At 44.1% G+C, this 20761-nt stretch overlaps 1 protein-coding gene across 1 annotated transcript in view; it reads left to right on the top strand.

Moving 5' to 3' along the window:
* LOC308397835 (SH3 and multiple ankyrin repeat domains protein 2-like) overlaps nucleotides 1-20761 on the top strand; it is a 320516-nt gene that overhangs the window by 238550 nt on the left and 61205 nt on the right. The window contains exon 16 of the mRNA XM_080884021.1: nucleotides 1037-1161. Coding sequence (XP_080740147.1) covers nucleotides 1037-1161 — 125 coding nt within the window. The remainder of the gene's footprint in view (nucleotides 1-1036; nucleotides 1162-20761) is intronic.

The raw sequence follows: 20761 nt of genomic DNA, 5'->3' as shown, positions 1-20761 counted from the left end.
CTCCTGCTTCCCTACCGGCAGGCTGACCGAGTCGCTATTGTGCTGGTCCTTGATGTCATTCACCTGCCTTTCAAGAACGTTTCTCGCCCCCCCTCCACTGCTATGGACTGCAGCCGGTGATAATAATCGAGGTCACAGCAGACCTCCAGGGCAGAGCAAGAACTGCTCCTGAGCTGTGCAGTGAAATGGAGAGTCATTCTAAACTGTTGCAGCTGGTAAAAGTGGTTCACATGCTACTATGCTGAGCTCAAGCAGGCTGCAAAGCAGGACAAATGCCTACATGCAAGGCAGTTTTTCTTTCCCACTGTCGCCAGGTGCTAGCTCATAGGGGGGGTCATCTGATTGTTATTGTAGGGTCTCACAGTGTAAGGTGGCGGCAACTGTTGTTATGATTTGTCACTGTATAAATAAACCTGAACTGAGTTAATTCTCTGGGTAAAACTGTTTTAAAGTCCATCAAACTGTCAGTTTTGCTGCTTCATGGTCTTAAAAGAATTTTAAATCCTTAGCTGACATATACAAACCCGTTTGTAATGAACATGTAAAAAGCTAAGAATCTGGGTCCAGCTCATGGTAGCCAGGAAGTAACTTTAGGCACACGTGAACGTTGGGTGAAGCTAAAATCCCCCTTTTAATTCTGCCATGGGAGCATTCATGCTTTAATCATACCAATTATTGCTAACCCTCTAGTCAAACCATGACAGTATTAACAGGGCAAATTACACACGCTGATAGACTGTGTGGTTGTTCATCTGCTGCTGTGTATTTTGTAGCTTGCAGAACTGAATGTAACAAATGGGTTACATTCTGTTTAAATGTTTTACAGGTTTTTATACTACGCTGGGGTTAATCTGCCCGTGCACAGAGAATTAACTGACATTTTAAAATCAGGTTTTAAAAAGGTTTTACGTCTTAGATTCATTGTGTCATTGTGTTAACATATACCTGTTTGTTTAGATCTTGTCCCTTTTTAAAACTGCTTTCTTGCATTGTGCCTTATTTTATGGGACCACGCTCTTCTCTCTTTGATGTCCAGCGGATACGCCCATTGAGGAGTTTACTCCCACACCTGCCTTTCCAGCCCTGCAGTACCTGGAGTCTGTGGATGAGGGAGGAGTGGCATGGCAAGCAGGACTTAGGACGGGGGACTTCCTCATCGAAGTAAGAGCTGCTGCAATTATTAAATCATTTTGCTGTTCCTGCGTATGCAATTCGGTGACCGAGCGTTGGTCAGACACATTAACGGAGCTGAAGTTTCTGGACGAGTTTTGCTTAGTAACACGGGTTGAAAATGTTGGTTTTGTTGTGTGGTTTTTGGTGCATTTTACCTCAGTGCTCCTGGTTGTCATGTTGGCAGTGGGACATGCTACCCTTCTTATAAAAGGGTTTGCGTACACTCAGAGCTCGCTGTGTTTATGTGTGAATAAGCAAAGTGTGTACAGCATGTGCTGCATTCATCTTTTTGTCCCGTCATTTGACTGGGCTTATTCAGCAAACTCTTCTGAAAGAAAATTTGGCTTGATCGTGCAGACGTTTTCAATAAGACCTCACTCTGTTTGAAAGTGTTTGGGAGCCACTTCACTGTGAAATCATCAGTTTGCATGCAATTAGACCGACAGCTGACTCCTGCCACTTTTGATTGGTATGGTGACTTATGGAGTGAAACATTTTGTCGTCTGGTGAGTGTAGACATTGTCATGGGATTAACAGAGCACTGAGTGAGTCTTAAGGCCTGTCCTTCCTGTTTAGTGCCACTGAGCCACGCCTGAATAGTTGACACGGGACTGATGCTAGCATGTGAATCCACAGCATGTTTGCTTTGTGCAATCCTTGATGAAATATAAAATATACAGACAACATTAACTGCATGTATCAGTTTAGAAGTGTTGCTTGAAGCAGCCAGCACAGACATTCATGTGTTGGGTCTTTTTTGTTGGGATTTGTTTGGAAACAATATTTTGAATTGTTACACTGTTTAAGTGTTTTCTCCCTTGTCTGTGGTGCAAGTCAGCAGCTGTACGATGCATCATTATATTCCTGCACTTGGGGTTGTACCAGATGCAGAGGGTCACTGAGAGTATATTTGGCCTGATTAAGAGCCTGGTGCATGATGTATAACATGAAACAGTATCTGTTTGTCCTCCATAAGGTGTGATATTACTGCGAGTTGTCAGAGCATTTTTCACCAACTTTAAAAACACCAGGTTAGCTTTGATTAGGTCTATAGTGAGAGTTGATATTTACACATGTTGCTGACTGGATTGCCTGTCCCAGAACTGTATCAAGCACTCAAATATGATATGGAAATGCATTTCATTTGATTTGACTTCCAGTACAGGGTTAGGCTTTTTCTTCCACCACCCTCAACACACCAGACATTTATGTCCCTTTAAGAAATATTCCTGTCTTTGGTTGAAAAGTGAAATGTGGTGGTTTTAGGGCATAACAGAGAGATGAATTCAACCCAATTTCAACCATTCACCAGAATCCCACTGAGCAATTTTCCATGTAACAAAAAACAAACAAAAATTTTTAACTTCAATTATGAAAATCCAGCAGATCCTGTTATTGTTTTAAAAATGCTACATGCTACAATTTGTTGATGCTGTTCGAGCTGTAGCCTCTGTTTCCTGTTCTAGCTGAAAGGATTGGGACCTGGTGTGGTCTTTTTTTTTGCTTTAAGCTTCAATGTGTTGTGTGTTCAGGGATGCACGTCTGAATACTTTAGTTGTAACGAGGTTTTATTTGAATTACCGGCACCTTCCTTTTAGCTCAAAGAAGTCAGGCTGTTCTCCTCTGCCATCTCTGTACACTGTGTAAACCATAAAGATGGTTATGTGGGAAAATACCAGTAACTCAGTAGTTTCTGAAATATTCAGACCAGCCCATCTGACTCCAGTAACCTTGACATGTTCAAAGTCACTTAAATCTCATTTCCTCCCTGTTTTGGTGCTCAGTTTGAACTTCAGCAAGTTGACTTGACCATGTCTAGATCCATAAACACATACATTGCTCCCATGTGATTGGTCCATTTCATATTTGGGTAATGAGCAGGTGAACAGGTGTGGCTACTGAAGCAGTCGGTAAATGTATTTTAGCAAAACAATTATTTGATCCCTGCTGTATTTGTAGATTTGCTCGTTAGCAGAGAAATTAAAACCAGCTTCATTTTAATGGCGAGTGGCAGAATATCAAAATACAAACAAACAAAAGAAACATGAAGGTTATAACATGATTTGCAAGTCACTGAGTAAAATATTTGGTCTCAAGCAAAACATGACTTAGTACTTGGTGGAGAAAACCTTGTTGGTGCGCACAGATGTAAGAAGTTTCTTGTAGTAAGCAGAAAAACAGCCCCAAAGCATGATGTTTCCACCTCCACACGTGACTGTGGGGATGGTGTTTTTTTATGCCAAAGAAGTCGATTTTGGTTTCATTTGACCACCTGACCTCAGGTCATTGGTTTAATATGGACCCAATGAAGAGAAGCCAGTTTAGGAGAATATGCTCTCTCTCTCTCAGTCCTTTAATTAAAGCATTCAGGGAGTTTTTACGACATCCTGATAATAACGAATTACCACAATCGAGCCTAGAAGTAATAAATGCATGAACTAGTTTTTCAGCATCACTCAGTGACAGGATGCTTCTCATTTAAGAGATACTGCTCAAATGAAAGAAAGCAGTCCTACTTATTTGTTTAATATGTGCGTTGAAGGACATGTCCTGGTCAGAAAGGACTCCAAGATTCCTCACAGTGTTACAGAAGGTCAAAGTCAAGCCTGAAAATTAGAGGTCATTGTGGTCTTTATACCTTTAAGACATTCCTGCCTGTTACGTTCCCCCCGAAGGGGTCTAGGCATGTGAGAGAGGGGACCAGTAACAAATGAGTCCGGAATCAGAATGAAAAAGGAAAACAAACAGAGTTGTTCTGCATCAATAAAACTTTATTACAAAATGGTACAGGTTAACATTAACTTAAAGGGCCGGCAACGCCGTCTTACCAATAACGCCAAAGAAACAAAGAAAACGCTCGCAACCACGAAAGGCAGGAGGACTACCAAACAAACACAATAAAAAAGGAGGCACTTCCCACACTTCCTACCCTACTCCCCACCACGGGGAGACACTCTCAGGGCCCACAAGCCCGTCTGCTCACTGGTCAGAAAGAGGCTGTCTGTCCAAAATCTAGCACAGAACCGCGTAGAGCCACCGAGGAAAAAGCCACCCTGCTCACAGCTCATCCCCAGTTTAAATAGCCTCAGAGGATGATTGCTGACTGGAGTCAGGTGGCAAACGAGGCTAATCAGCAGCAGCTGTGTCCTGGGGAGAGAGGAGAGTGAGAGAGACAGAGAGGGGTAGGAGTGGCAAGAGGGGTGGAGGCGGGGAGAGTGGGCAAACACCCCACCCACACACTCCCACAGCCTCACAGAACGTAACATTCCCCCCCCTTACATTGAAGCCCTACCAAAACAACAATAACAACAACAACAACAACCTATTGCGAGCTGCGTGAGAGTGCATCAGCCACTATATTGTCAGTACCTTTCTTGTGTATGATCATCAGATTGTAATCCTGGGCCAGGAGTGCCCAGCGCATCAGTCGCTGGTTGTGATTGTACATCCGTTTCAGAAAAACAAGGGGGTTGTGGTCTGTGAACACGGTCACCGGGGAAGCGCTGGAGCCCACATACACTTCAAAGTGCTGCAGAGCTAGAAGCAGAGCTAAGGCTTCCTTCTCTATGGTAGAGTAGTTCAGTTGATGGGGTTTGAACTTTGCAGAGAAATAACAGACCGGATGGCACACACCTTCCTCATCATCCTGCAGCAGGACTGCCCCGGCTCCGGTGGCACTGGCATCGACCTCTAGCTTAAAGGGGCGAGAGAAGTTTGGAGCTGCCAATACAGGGGTGCTGCACAGAAGAGATTTTGCCGACTCAAAGGCATGCTGGCATTCAACTGACCATTCAAAAGGCACCTTTGGGCTACACAGTTTGGTTAGCGGGGTCACGACCACAGAAAAGTTCTTACAGAAACACCGGTAATATCCGGTCATCCCTAGGAACCGCCTTAGTTCCCGTCTGGTGGCTGGACTCGGGTAGTCCAGGATTGCAGCAACCTTCGCCTCCACTGGGCGGACCTGCCCAAACCCCACCTGCTTACCTAGGTAAGTGACGGTTGCCTTACCAAACTCACACTTAGCGAGATTGAGGGTCAACGAGGCCTCGGCTAGCCGCTGAAACACTGTCCTCAGAAGGGACATATGATCTGCCCATGTGTCTGTGTATAGCACCACGTCATCTAGATACACATTGCACTGGGGTACATCTCCCAACACCAACTGCATCAGTCGTTGAAAAGTAGCTGGGGCATTTTTCATGCCAAAGGCCATTACTGTGTATTGCATGAAGTGGTCAGGGGTGACAAATGCAGAAATCTCTGAAGCTCTGGGAGTGAGAGGCACCTGCCAGTAGCCTTTAAGGAGATCGAGTTTGGTGATGAATTTGGCAGGGCCGATGCTGTCAATGCAGTCTTCCATACGAGGAAGCGGAAAAGAGTCAGAGACCGTTACAGCGTTTACCTTCCGATAATCTGTGCAGAAACGGGGTGTGCCATCAGACTTAGGTGTTAGTAGACATGGGGAGCTCCAGGGGCTACAACTAGGTTGTGCCAAGCCGTTTTCTACTAAGTACTCAACTTCTTCTTTCATGACCTCACGTTTGGCGAAGGGGCAACGATATGCATGCTGCTTGATTGGGACTGCGTCTCCAACGTCAATGTCATGCTCACAAACGTGGGTACGCGAGGGTACGTCACTAAAAAGAGACAGGTAGGAGTGCAGCAAGTCAAGTACCTCTTTACACTGGGACGGAGGAAGGTGAGATAGGTTGGCCTCGGCCTTAGCTAAAAAAACAGAATTTGACAACCGCCCACATTGCTGTCCCTCAGAAAGGGTACCCAGATCATCATCACCCTTAACTTCAACACTTAGCAGGGCAACAGGGACTGAACCGGGGACAGCCGTCCCAGCAGTGTCTGATGATTCTGTCATGCTGGTGTCTCTGGTATGGTATGGTTTCAACATGTTGACATGGCATAGGCGAGTCTTCCTTCTGCGTTCTGGGGTGTTGAGAATATAGTTGGTGTCAGACACTTTTTTCACTATCACATAGGGGCCTGAGAAACGAGCCATGAGGGCAGAACTGGGCACGGGCAACAACACAAGAACTTTGTCCCCAGGCTGGAACTGTCTTTCCACTGCTTTTTGATCACATCGTTTTTTCATGTTTGCCTGGGATACACAGAGAGCCTCTTTTGCTAACAAAGTAGCCCGTTGCCACCTGTCCTTGCATGTTTTTACAAACTCCATCACAGTAGTTTTAGGCACACAACCACTGAGAAAACTCTCCTTCAACACCTTTAGCAGACCCCGCACGTCGTGTCCAAACACCAGGGTAGCTGGGCTGAACCCCAAAGACTCCTGCTTCACATCACGTATAGCGAACAATACAAACGGGACCCCGTCATCCCAGCTTTTTCCGGTGTCGTGGCAATACTTACTCAACATCGCCTTGAGAGTTTGATGCCACCGCTCCAGTGCACCTTGTGACTCTGGGTGGTAAGCACTAGACACAGAATGAGAAACTCCAAGGGACCGTAGAGTCCGATTAAAATCCCTGGACATGAAATTGGTACCCTGATCTGTCTGCACGGTTTTCGGGAGGCCAAAGGTGGTAAAGAATTTGACTAGTGCTTTGGTAATGCTTGCTGTCGTGATTTTCCGCAGAGGAATCGCCTCTGGGTATCGAGTGGACACACACATTATGGTTAACAAGAACTGATTCCCTGCCCGCGTCTTTGGTAAGGGGCCAACACAGTCTACCAGGATATGCTCAAAAGGTTCACCGACAGCAGGGATAGGACGTAGGGGGGCGGGGGGCACCGCCTGGTTCGGTTTACCCACAAGCTGGCAAGTGTGACAGGTGTTACAAAACTGCACTACATCTGCTTTCATTGCCGGCCAAAAGAAATGCTGCAGTATACGGTCATATGTTTTAGTGACACCCAAATGACCTGACCATGCGTGATCATGTGCTAACTGCAGCACATGCCACCGCAGACTGGTCGGAACCACCAACTGCCGCACTACGCTCCAGTCTTCTCCAGGCCTTGGGGTCCACTTGCGCATCAATAAACCTTCCCAAACGAAAAATGTCTGCCTCTTGCTCCCCTCACCTCCCTTATCCTGAGCTGCTGCGGTAAAACACTGAACTAATGAAGGGTCTTCTTTCTGAGCCTTCACAAGTGCTTCCCGGGTGAGCAGAAAAGGAGCTCCAGACACAGGAGCTGGCTCAACCACACTGTGAGCTAACTCTAAGGCTCCATTATCTCCCTCATCGGTGCAGGGCATCACATCCTTCTCTAGAATAGAGCCGATCACTGAATCTGACAAATCAACCCCCCCACCTTGTTGCTGGGCACGTGAACGAGTCAGAACGCTCACCGGGAACACATCCGGGTGCTGCAGGCTGAGGGCATCTAACACAGGCTCTATAACAGGATTGTTGGTCACCTCAGGGGTAGGGTAAACTTTCCCACCCGCGATATCATTTCCCATTATAAAATCCACCCCATTAATCGGGAGAGAAGGCCGCACACCCACTGAGAAGAAACCACTCACCAGCTCACTCTGTACCCAGATACGATGGAGGGGAGCAGGCACAAAACTCATCCCAACACCTCTTACAATGATGCTAGAGTCACAGTCAGACTTCTCATTAAATTCAAGCACACTAGCTAGTATGAGGGACTGTGAGCCACCAGTATCACGCAGAATGGTCATTTCACGCTTATCCTCGGTCTTACCAGAAAGCGAAACTATCCCCTTAAAAATGAAAGGCTTAAAACACTCATCCGGGGTCTCAGGGGAAGGGGGCCTACTGACAGGAGGCATGGTTTTAATCAGCCCAACCCCTTTTGGTTTACGTGAAGACGAGACTGATTGTTTCCGTCTGTAAGCTTCACAATCTGCGATCAGGTGGCCAGACTTAAAACAGAAAAAACACTTTCGGTCTGCCTTGGGACGAAACACAAGTACCTCACTCTTTGGGTGCTGTGCAACTGGCACCTCGCTAGCCTTCACTGGGGCATCGCGCCGGTCATACCTACTGACACTGGTTTTATGGACGAGCGCGAACTCATCAGCCAGCGTCGCAGCCTGCTGTAGCGAGGAAACCTTCTGTTCATTAATATATACCGCGATGCGCTCAGCAATGCAGTTCTTAACTTCCTCTATGAGCATTAGTTCCCGGATCGAAGCCAGGTCAGTGGCTTTGCAGGCCGCACACCACCGATTGAAAAGAACACCTTTTTCCCTGGCGAAATCAAGATAGGACTGACCCTGACCTCTTCTCAACCCCCGGAAACGCTGCCTATAGGCTTCTGGGACCAGCTCATAGGCCAGCAGGATAGCCCTTTTCAGCTTGTCATAGTCCAAGCTGTCCTCAGCTGACGAGGAACAAACTTCTTGAGCCTTACCCGCCAGCTTACATTGGAGCAAAATGGCCCATGAATCCCGTGGCCAGTGCAAGGCCGTGGCTATTCGTTCAAACGACTCGAAGTAGCTGTCGACCTCAGTGTCACGGAACATCGGAACCAGACGACTGTTTTTCCCCACGTCAAACGGGGTGTCCGCCTGACGAATGGAGGCGGTCGGAGGAAGGGAAACCTGCCGGAGTTCCAGCTGTCGCAACCTCACAGCTGTCTCTGCCTCCACCTCCACCTTCCTCAATTCGACCTCTCTGGCTCTAGCAAGCTCTGCGTCTAAACGCCTAAGCTCCAGCTCTTTCTTTAGCTGGAACTCCCTCTCACGGTCCTCCTTCTCTAACTGGAGACGAGCCAGGCGTACACGGAGCTTAGCATCCTGCTTCGAGCCTTCACTTGATTCAATGGAGAGGGGTTCGAAGCGAGGCAATGTCATGGGTTTGTCCACAGGCAGCCCCTGACCAACAGGTGTCGACACCAACGGACCTACAGCTTGAGCTGACGCCTGCGGAACAGGCTGAGACGCTGCACCATGCTCAAGTGGACTGGCAGATACTGGCAAGGCCACTATCCCTTTCTCCACCAAGCCAGCCACAAGAGCAGCTTTCAGCTCAGCCTTACGCAGAGCTGTGGAAACAGAAATGCTATAACCTGATGCCACCTCATGCAAATCCCTCTTCCTACAGGCGTCCAGTTGGACAAGCGAGGGGTTTTTATTAAACACGGCAATATCAAAGGTAGCCATCAACTCTAAAAACAAAAAACTACCTGAGGCTAACAATAACAACAAAGAAGCACCACCTCCAATACACAAATGAGAAAACAGGCGGGAAAAGTGTGGCCAGAGGTTAACCAATAAATAAAAGTACCGCCGACCCTCTCCCCAGACCTGCCTACTAATATCTTAGCCTAGTTAGCTTCTGGAGTGTACCAGGCTCGAGGCAACTTTAAAGGCCAAGCATCAAGTGCACAAAGCACCGACAAGCCTACCCCCGACAGGGAACTAATCCCCACCCGGGATTACTCCGAAAATAATAAAGGAAAAATAAAAAATGAGTGCCTGAAGGAGGAGCTTACGCTCAGCTAGACACTCCCCTTTGCTAACTGGAGAGAGAGCGCAGCAGATACCATATAACTAAACAAGCCACCGGCAAACAACTCACTAAAACTCAATTGTTGTTCCTTCCATTCATATCCCGGACGAGCCCCCACATTGTTACGTTCCCCCCGAAGGGGTCTAGGCATGTGAGAGAGGGGACCAGTAACAAATGAGTCCGGAATCAGAATGAAAAAGGAAAACAAACAGAGTTGTTCTGCATCAATAAAACTTTATTACAAAATGGTACAGGTTAACATTAACTTAAAGGGCCGGCAACGCCGTCTTACCAATAACGCCAAAGAAACAAAGAAAACGCTCGCAGCCACGAAAGGCAGGAGGACTACCAAACAAACACAATAAAAAAGGAGGCACTTCCCACACTTCCTACCCTACTCCCCACCACGGGGAGACACTCTCAGGGCCCACAAGCCCGTCTGCTCACTGGTCAGAAAGAGGCTGTCTGTCCAAAATCTAGCACAGAACCGCGTAGAGCCACCGAGGAAAAAGCCACCCTGCTCACAGCTCATCCCCAGTTTAAATAGCCTCAGAGGATGATTGCTGACTGGAGTCAGGTGGCAAACGAGGCTAATCAGCAGCAGCTGTGTCCTGGGGAGAGAGGAGAGTGAGAGAGACAGAGAGGGGTAGGAGTGGCAAGAGGGGTGGAGGCGGGGAGAGTGGGCAAACACCCCACCCACACACTCCCACAGCCTCACAGAACGTAACACTGCCTAATTGGTGTGTGTTATCTGGCTTCATGGACAGATAGAGCTGGGTGTCATCAGCAGTGAAAATGTATACTATGCCTTCTAATGATGCTGCCTAAGGGAAGCATGTATAATGTAAACAGAATTGGTCCTAGCACTGAACCCTGTGGAACTCCATAATTAACCTCAGTGTGTGAAGAGGACTCTCCATTTACATGCACAAACTGGAGTCTATTAGATAGATATGATACAAACCACTGCAGTGCAGTACCTGTAATACCTACAGCATGTTCTAATCGCTCTAATAGGATATTATGGTCGACAGTATCGAACGCTGCACTGAGGTCTAGCAGGACAAGCACAGAGATGAGTCCACTGTCAGAGGCCATAAGAAGATCATTTGTAACCTTCACTAAAGCTGTTTCTGTGCTGTGATGAGCTCTGAAACCTGACTGAAACTCTTCAAATAAGCCTCTGCAGATGATCTGTTAGCTGTTTGACAACTACTCTTTCAAGGATGTTTGATATGAAAGGAAGGTTGGAGATTGGCCTATAATTAGCTAAGACTGCTGGGTGAAGACATGGCTTTTTAAGTACAGTTTTAACTACTTCCAGCTTTTTGCTGATGGTCTTGTAGCCTATTCCAGCCTGATGCAGGTCTACAGGTGGTTGAGAGATTGGAATGGAAGAAATTGCAACTGTGGATAGCTGTGCTTTATACGCATAACAAGTGGAAAACAGGAGTGTATGTAATTGATAAACTGATTCATTTCGTTGTGAGAAAACTTAGATCTATTTCCACCACTCAAACACGCTGTCAGAAAATCATGGCATGCAGTAATTTGTGCTGTTTGTGCTAATAACTGTAAAGTTGTAAAATTAAATTGGTGAACATCGTGCTGAGACACGCTAGCATGTCGTAATGCATGTTGCACATCTGTGTTGTGTATTAACAGCTGAGAGGAGCTCTGTTGTTACAGTTCACAACAGTAAAGACAGATGAGGATGAAGAAAAGAGAGCAGAGATGCCTCCAACTGACTTCTGACCAACAATAGTAACTGTGACTGCTGTTTGGAAGTTTTTCACTTAAAAAAAATAAGATTGATTTTGCTTCATGTCCGATTGTGCAGCTTTAATGTTCTGGCTCAGGAGTATCGGACACACAGAGCTACAGGGAACCAAGTGAGCCAAAGGTAAATGTTACTCGAGGCTGACAGGTGTTTTTACCTGTAGGAGAAATAATTTGAAGAAGAATTTGAAGAATGCATCACACTGGACATTGTCTTAAAGCCAGATTTGACAGCTCTGCTTCTCTGGAAACATTAATACTGATGAAAGACATGTTGAGTAGCAGTTTGCTAAGGACTGACTGCAAAATATTGTGTTTTTAATATTACAACTAAAGATTAGGTCAGTTTTTGTTTTGGATGTGTGCAGTTATATTTTATATATATATATTTGTAACAAGGTTTGTTGTTGTGGCTGTAATTTGTGATGATTGATAACTTCGACCCCGCTGTTTGATTTGCTGCCTAGTAACAGATGTTAAACTGTTGCTGAGTGAATTCAATGAAAGTGGTAAAATGTCATCGATTGGTTGATTTGTTTTGTACCTGACAGATTTAGTTGAAACATTTTCAGAGAAATCTAAGATCAGGAGTCTCCGTCTCACTTTACTCATCTTGGTTTCTGTGTAGTCTGCACAAATGACACTGTGTTGTGTAAGCAGCTGCAGTATCTGATCTCTTGGGGTTATCATCCACTAGTAAGGATTTGTGTTTATCAAAATGACTTGGAATAATCTTTAGTGCTGCTGGGTGTTTCACTAATGTGAGCAAGGCTCCTCACCGAAATGCTTCAGAGTCATTATGGATTTCTGACATACTAGTGCAAATCTCATACTCTGAATACTACTGTAGGAATCTCATCTTGTACGTATCACAAATCACATCAGAGTGGCACATCTTCTATTTTGAGCGAGCTTTTTTTATTCTGTTCTTTTACGAATCCATAACGGCCGTGTGTCTGTAAGCAGCACTGCACTGGGGATTGCTTTATTCTGCCTTTCTGCTAAATGGAGCATCAAATGAAGAGAGCAGACTCTCTGTGTCTGAAGCTCAATGTGACTTCAGCTCAGTCTCCACTTGTCTGTTATTAATTTTATCTCCAAATGTTCTTGCGACCTCTTTAATCATCTCATCAGTCTGTTTCAGAAGGTCCAAAGTCAAAGCTGCCGACGTGTCAGCAGCATCAGTGTCTTTACAAAATGCGTCAGCGGGCTTGAAAATGTTTGACACGTTCACAGCTGTACAGCCTCTAGCTAGTTAGCCAACCACAGCTCATATTCTATAATGAGCGTGTGCAGAATATTACTGCACTGATTCCAGTCACTGTTTTACTGTTTTGCTGTTTTAGTGTAGCACTGCCATCTCCAACCCACAGCCCTTAAATCATGTTTATTTGCACAACGAAGCACACAACTGTCTTATTCCCAGAAACATATTTCACAAAATTCATGCTGGTTCATGTTTGCTACTGTGTTGCATCCTTTTAAGAACACTGTGTTTGGGAGTTCAGAGGAAAGTTGATGATGTTCTGACAGATAGATATTATCCCAATCTTTCTTGATTGCTCAGCAGTTTGAAGTCTCCCATTTTCATATGTTTTGTTTCATAATGACAATTTAGTACAGAGGCATGCTCTTAATATGCGAAGAATGTTGTGTGGTGCTGAAATATACTTTATAAATAAAGCCATTTCCCAAAAAGGGGGTGATGCTGTTGTTAAAATAAACTGGGATATATGTGATTAAAAGCTAACAGCAAATGGGCTGTCTTGTAGCAGTTATGACATAGTGGTGATGCAGTTACCATGGTAGCCTGTTGGCTGTTGTATCTAATCCCATTACAGTCCCAACAGATGACCAGCAATATTGAGCTGCTAAACAGATTTCCAGTGAAGGGATGTCTCTGGCATGTTTGCCTGACAGGTGAACTCTCCATGCTCACATTTCTGCTACATGTGAGGGAGGAAAGTCATGAAGCATTGGGGCTGTGAAACCACTTTTCTGTCTTTAAACACATTTTTAGTGGAATTCTCTCGAGGATGGTGCATGTTGATTTTAAATTCATGGGTTGAATGACAGTAGCAGTGACTCAGAGGCATGCAAAGATGGAAAAACAGAGGAATGTGTTAAAGTAGTAACAACAGGCTTTTGCATGTGGACACTGGGCTGATGCCTTTTTTATTATCCTGCAATTTATTTTCCAAATACCTGGCCATTGCTTTCAATGCTAAATTCAATTCTTGTTTGCGCAAGAATGCACAAGTGTGCTGTTTCTGTCTCCACATTAGCAGAATGCATATCCTCTTGTAGGCATGATTTAAGGCTTGGCTGAGCATCAATCTTTTATTGCCGTTAGCAGCCTGGCATGATGATGCTTGCGTGCATTTTGTGCACTTGTACACAAACACTCAAGTCATCTGTCTAAATGTGTTTAAGTGGGTGCTTGTCGTAGTCCCCATCAATAACTGCGATGCTTCGGCTGTCTGCACTTCCTGTCAGTGCAGCTAGTTGACTTTGTCTGAGTGAGAGAGAGAAAATGAGGGAAACCTTCATTCAAAGCAAAGGAAGGTGAGGGATGTTTGCTGCAATTAAGGGCAGATTTACTAATAGTTTGCACCAGTGCAGAACCCTGTTCTACTGTTACAAAGAACAAAGTCTGGATTTTCTAAAGCACTATAGTGCATATGTATTTGTAGGAGTTGCTCGTTCCGTACTCAGGGCAAGCAGGGCATTTGTTTTGGGAATAGTATTCCTGCTTTTTGCAGATGACTTGGTTCTGTTGACTTCAAGAAAACATAGTCTTCAACAGCAAGCTGATGTTTGAAGTTTTCCAGTTATACGACAAGTTGCGAGGATGAGAGCCTGAAGCCATGGTTGCTGGAAAATGGTAGATTGCTCTTTCTGGTTTTGGGAGAGTCATTGCCACAAGTGAAGGAGTTAGGTACCGGACCAGTAACAAAACACAAGCATGCAGACATCTGTATGGACTCTCCCACTTGCTCCCTGTCCGGTAATGTGGATGGAAATGGAAAAGCTCTTAGAAATAGAATGACAAGCCCAGTCATCCAGAGGGAGTTGGGAGCTGGGAGGAGACTCCTTCTGTAGGAAAGGAGCCAGGCAAAAGGCATCTGATCAGGGCGCCTCCTGCTGAAGATTTTCTGGGGATGCTCAGCTGGGAGGAGACCCCACGTCAGGCCAGAAACTTGCTCAAGAGATTACATATCTCTTGTGGCCAGAGTAGTACCTCAGGATTCTCCATGAGGAGGATCAGCTGACCCTGAATCCTCCCGTAGTTATGCTGCAATACAGTGGCTTGCAAAAGTATTCGGCCCCCTTGAACTTTCCCACATTTTGTCACATTACAGCCACAAACATGAATCAATGTTATTGGAATTCCACGTGAAAGACCAACACAAAGTGGTGCACACGTGAGAAGTGGAACAAAATCATACATGATTCCAAACATTTTTTACAAATAAATAACTGCAAAGTGGGGTGTGCGTAATTATTCAGCCCCTGAGTCAATACTTTGTAGAACCACCTTTTGCTGCAGTTCCAGCTACCAGTCTTTAAGGGTTTGTCTCTACCAGCTTTGCACATCTACAGACTGAATCTTTGCCCATTCTTCTTTGCAAAACAGCTCCAGCTCAGTCAGATTAGATGCACAGCGTTTGTGAACAGCAGTTTTCAGATCTTGCCACAGATTCTCGATTGGATTTAGATCTGGACTTTGACTGGGCCATTCTAACACATGGATATGTTTTGTTTTAAACCATCCCATTGTTTCCTGGCTTTATGTTTAGGGTCGTTGTCCTGCTGGAAGGTGAACCTCCGCCCCAGTCTCAAGTCTTTTGCAGACTCCAAGAGGTTTTCTTCCAAGATTGCCCTGTATTTGGCTCCATCCATCTTCCCATCAACTCTGACCAGCTTCCCTGTCCCTGCTGAAGAGAAGCCCCCCCAGAGCATGATGCTGCCACCACCATATTTGACAGTGGGGATGGTGTGTTCAGAGTGATGTGCAGTGTTAGTTTTCTGCCACACATAGCGTTTTGCATTTTGGCCAAAAAGTTGCATTTTGGTCTCATCTGACCAGAGCACCTTCCACATGTTTGCTGTGTCCCCCACATGGCTTGTGGCAAACTGCAAACTGGACTTCTTATGGTTTTCTGTTAACAATGGCTTTCTTCTTGCCGCTCTTCCATAAAGGCCAACGTTGTGCAGTCGTGCACTGCACAACGTTGGCCTAATAGTTGTCCTATGGACAGATTCCCCCACCTGAGCTGTAGAGCTCTGCAGCTCGTCCAGAGTCACCATGGGCCTCTTGGCTGCATTTCTGATCAGCGCTCTCCTTGTTCGGCCTGTGAGTTTAGGTGGACGGCCTTGTCTTGGTAGGTTTACAGTTGTGCCATACTCCTTCCATTTCTGAATGATGGCTTGAACAGTGCTCCGTGGGATGTTCAAGGCTTGGGAAATCTTTTTTTAGCCTAAGCCTGCTTTAAATTTCTCAGTAACTTCATCCCTGACCTGTCTGGTGTGTTCTTTGGACTTCATGGTGTTGTTGCTCCCAATATTCTCTTAGATAACCTCTGAGGCGTCACAGAGCAGCTGTATTTGTACTGACATTAGGTTACACACAGGTGCACTCTATTTAGTCATTAGCACTCATCAGGCAACGTCTATGTGCAACTGACTGCACTCAGACCAAAGGGGCTGAATAATTACGCATACCCCACTTTGCAGTTATTTATTTGTAAAAATTGTTTGGAATCATGAATGATTTTGGTTCTACTTCTCACGTGTGCACCACTTTGTGTTGGTCTTTCACGTGGAATTCCAATAAAATTGATTCATGTTTGTGGCTGTAATGTGACAAAATGTTCGAGAAGCAAAGGTTCGAGAAACAGTGAATATATCCTGTGAGTGTCCATTTTAAAAATCTTTGCTTCAGCCTTCAGAGCTAACTATATAGGGGTGAACATAGGCTACATAAACTAAAAACAGGAAATTGGGGGAAGCTCTTTTTTTTATAGAGCAGCAAACAACTTTTCCATGATAACTGATCTTCTGAATCTGTGAGTTGCCATTTCCTCTTCAGCTTAAGAGTTATCTGCTTTAAGGTGCGCGTTTGAGAGTTATACCAGGGAGACAAGTACTTCTGAACTGAGGCTTTCTTTTTCACAGTAGGTACAGTATCCAGATTTAAGAAGTCAAATTATTAACAAGATAAATATGGCAAATAGAACAAGTAATGAGGGATAATTATGTTAGAATGGCCAGGATGCTCTTGGGCGTTACAGCTGAACTGTCCTTGAAAGTAAGTTTCTCACAGATTTACAGAGCACTTCCCCATGAATGTTAACAATATCAACAAAAATGCTCCTGGTCATGAACCTGACCTAATACCTTCAGACCAGGCTTAAATGTGATGCACAAAGCCTGCTGCTTAGTCTCTGGGTCTTGTCATCATTTCTGATGCTTCATGTGACTTTTGGGTCAGTTTGAATACGTTGACATTTCCTGTCCTCAACCTTAAGGTGTATGATGAAATTGATGGTTGGCAAGTAGACAAAGCAGGATCTCGAGGGAGCATTCGAAGCCTAATGGAGGTTTTTGGAGCCATACGTGTGCTACAGCGGACGTTTACTGTGAAATACGTACCAGCCAAAGTTTTGTTATCACAAAACTTTAGGTTGTACATTGAAGTTTAGCCATGAGATGCATTTGTCTTCTTAAACTGAAACTATCAAAAACTGACAGAGTTTGTTGGATTTAAATAGGATTTAAATTCTAAGTGCATTTCCTAATTACCTAATGCTGAGTTGATGATCTGTGGAAGCACATTTCAAAAAAGAGGGAAAGTGTATGATTAAAGAATTTAACTTGTTTTTCTAGTCTTTCAAACAGTTTAGGACTTTGTAGTAATGATGATGATATTTCCTAATGACTATCATCGTATTTTATGGGAACATTCAGTTTCAAGTGTCTTCTCTTCTGGTCAGAAAATCTCCGTCACAACGTTCTTTTTTTTTTTTAATAAAAATCCACGACACAGCTTGAGAGTTTTTTACTCCATTTGCTCACTTCAAGCCACCCAGTGTGGGGAAGTGGTGAAGGAAGTGACCCAGCTCTCTTGTTCAAACCATCCTGTCTGCAGCATAAGTAGAAAAGTACACTCTCTGTTGAACAGATGTTTTGTGCAGTGTCAAGCATATATATCAGAATTTTTTCTATCTAAAAATTTGTATTATTATTGGCCACAGTGTGGCTCTAGTATACTTGTATTAGTTTGCTACTACATGATACAGTGAGCTTTAAATGGTAGTTTTTGATGTTGGCAATTCATTCGTGGACAGTAATTTATCAAAGAAAAGTATTTTTTGGAGACATGTAATAAATTATTGGGAATTTTCACATGTATATATGAAATAGACACATTAAAGACTTTCTTACATAATTTATGTAAAGTTCTCTCCACCCTGTAGATTTCTGCCTTCTGTTTGTTCCTCTGTGTCAGTAATTGTGTGTATACAGTGGAGGTAAATTAAGTAAAGTATTTATAAGCTTATATAAGACACAACTCTGAGCCAAGGGAAGGTCTGTATGACCAGCGTAACATGCAAATGCATGTGACTTCCTGTACCTCCAGGTGTGTGTGTGTGTGCGTGCGTGTGTGTGTGCGTGCACACTTGTCCTGTCAGAGCCCTGCCTCTGCATCTCAGAGGACTGCAGCACAGCACACAACTGTCAGTTGTTCAGTGAACTAGCACAGGCAGTCCTCACCATTTCTTCCTCTTAAAAAAAGGAGGGCTTCTTCATTGCCGTGCAGCAGGCATTCTTACTGAGTTTATCTTGAATAGAAATCTCATAACCCAGCTACCCTTGCAGAGGCTTTGGTTTCTGGAAAATCAAAGCTTGGTTGTTTATGTTTCCAGGGATAACATTAAAGTACATGAAGTATAACCTGATTCACAGCAGCAGAGATTCGAGTGTTCGTCCCTGTTAGAGAAAACAATATTAAGAATGTTTGTGCATTGATATTTTACAAGGTCTACTTTTACAAGTGGAATGGTCAAAAATATACAGAATTATAGAATTTTGCATTTCCTTGTAAATCAAAGTGGTAAATCAAGCAGGACCTGACGTTCAGCTGAACTGCAGTCTTGATAGATCAGCTGATCTCGGTGCCATCTTGATACTTTTCACTCATCCAACCGGACAGTTGCACATTCAGTCTGCTATTTCAGCTGCTTAAGCCTGGCCACAGTTACTGCACTTCTGCAAGCCACTTTACTACCTATAGTCAGCCCACCTCCACCCTTCATGTTGTATCTAACTTAATAGTGTATCTATTGTCTGGTGTTTTGCTGCTGCTTGCCTCACAATGGAGGCACCCTAAAAAATATAGTTTATTGCCTTCATCCATCCATTCTCTTCTAGTTATCCTTATCAGGGTCACGGTGGGGTTAAGTGGGCGGGCTGGAGCCTATTCCAGCTACCATAGGGTGAGAGGCCGGGTGCACCCTGGACAGGTCGCCAGTCAGACGTAGGGCTAATGCAGAGAGACAGAAAACCATTCACACCTATGAGCATTGTAGAATCAACAATTAACCTAACTAACTGCTTGTCGTTGGACTGTGTGAGAAAGTCAGAGTACCCAGAGAGAACCCACAAACATGGGGAGAACATGCAGACTCCACGCAGAAATACCCCGACCAGGTGGAGTGGAGTCAGACTCTGGACTAGGGCTGGGCGATATGGCCTAATATTCATATCGCGATATAATTTGAAGCATGTGCGGTAACGATATATATCACGATATATTCTTTTCTTCTGTATAACGTATTTTCCACACTATAAGGCACACTAAAACTTTAATTTTCTCAAAAATCTAGAGTGTGCCTTATGTATGAATTCTGGTTGTGCTTACTGACCTCGAACCGATTTCTGCGTGCAGAAATCTGTTAAAAAATGTTTTAGTACAACTTTATTACACTACAGCAGATGCTGCCGTAGTGAAAAGATTCGCGGAGTAATCTGGGTCCAAAACTCCGTCCATTTCAGGTCCCAAAGTCAAACGAACACTAAGAGTTAAAAACGGTCTAAATTCTTTCATCTTTAATTAAATCATCAGCGTTGCTGCTTTATCGGGTGTAACAATTAAGTTTAACATCCATGAAAACAGAATTTATTAAATTTAACGGAGTTAGAAGTTAACAAGAAGTTAGCTCGCTAGTTTACACCTAAACATTTCATACCATGTTCTGACAGAGATTTTTGAAACTAATTCAAACGTACAGCTCTGCTATCACTTCCAACATAAATGAAGACAGAAAACTAAACAGCAGTGACGTTTGCAGGGTTACTGAAGTTGGACTACCTGGCATATAATGTTGTGCTACGTGATTGCTATCGACACAGCTATGTTAGCATAACATTAGCACAGTGAAGCTGGAGGATGAACGCCAACTTTTTTTCCGCTCGATAAGTTTTTTGGGTTTTTTTTGTGTCCCGTTTGGATCTTTAGCCATCAGAATTGTTGTCTTAAGGCCAAGAAAGATGCCAAGCGGATTTATTTTACCAAGTGGATCATCATGGCCTTGCCAGCAGGCCCGGCCCTAACCAATCTGGCGCCCTAGGCAAGATTTTAGGTGGCGCCCCCCTACATCGGCAGTGTAGTGTATGTACTCACAAGAAACCGAATAGCTTTGTCCTTGACCTTTTTTTTTTACTTAAAGAAAGCAAATTCACAATCAGAATAATTAACAAGATAAAAAAATATATGAATAAATAAATGAATACAAAAAAATAAAAAATGAATATATGAAATACAATAAATTTTACATACATAAACACAATAAAACGTGTCAACAAGTTGGATAAAATAAATTAAAAATACAATGTAAATAAGGCACTGCACAAAACAAGATATTAAATAAACCAGTATGACTTTAACAACTATATTACAAAAAAGGGGATCCTACAGAGTTCTCTAGTTGTGCTTTTTAATACTGCATTAACTAGAATGACTTACAAATTACTGTACACCACCCCCTCATCAACCTCACATCACCTGCTACAGCCTTACTCTCCTAGTCTTTCTTGCAGCAAAGTCATCTACAACATCATCATATGACAACTGATTTGAGACCACATGATTTATGCTTATGATGGAAAGTCCACTGAGACGTTCTTGCATCATAGTAGATCTCAGGTAGGTTTTAATGAGTTTGAGCTTAGAGAAACTTCTTTCAGCAGCAGCCACTGTAACAGGAAGAGTGGCAAAGATTCTCAGAGCAACCCACATGTTGGGGTAAATTTCTGCCAGCTTCTTCTCATGCAGGAAGGTCAAG

This window comes from Rhamphochromis sp. 'chilingali' (genome assembly GCF_963969265.1).
Source record: "Rhamphochromis sp. 'chilingali' genome assembly, chromosome: 6".
Taxonomy (NCBI): domain Eukaryota; kingdom Metazoa; phylum Chordata; class Actinopteri; order Cichliformes; family Cichlidae; genus Rhamphochromis; species Rhamphochromis sp. 'chilingali'.
Note: the sequence above shows the minus strand (reverse complement) of the source record. Positions and strands in the feature narration are given on the sequence as shown.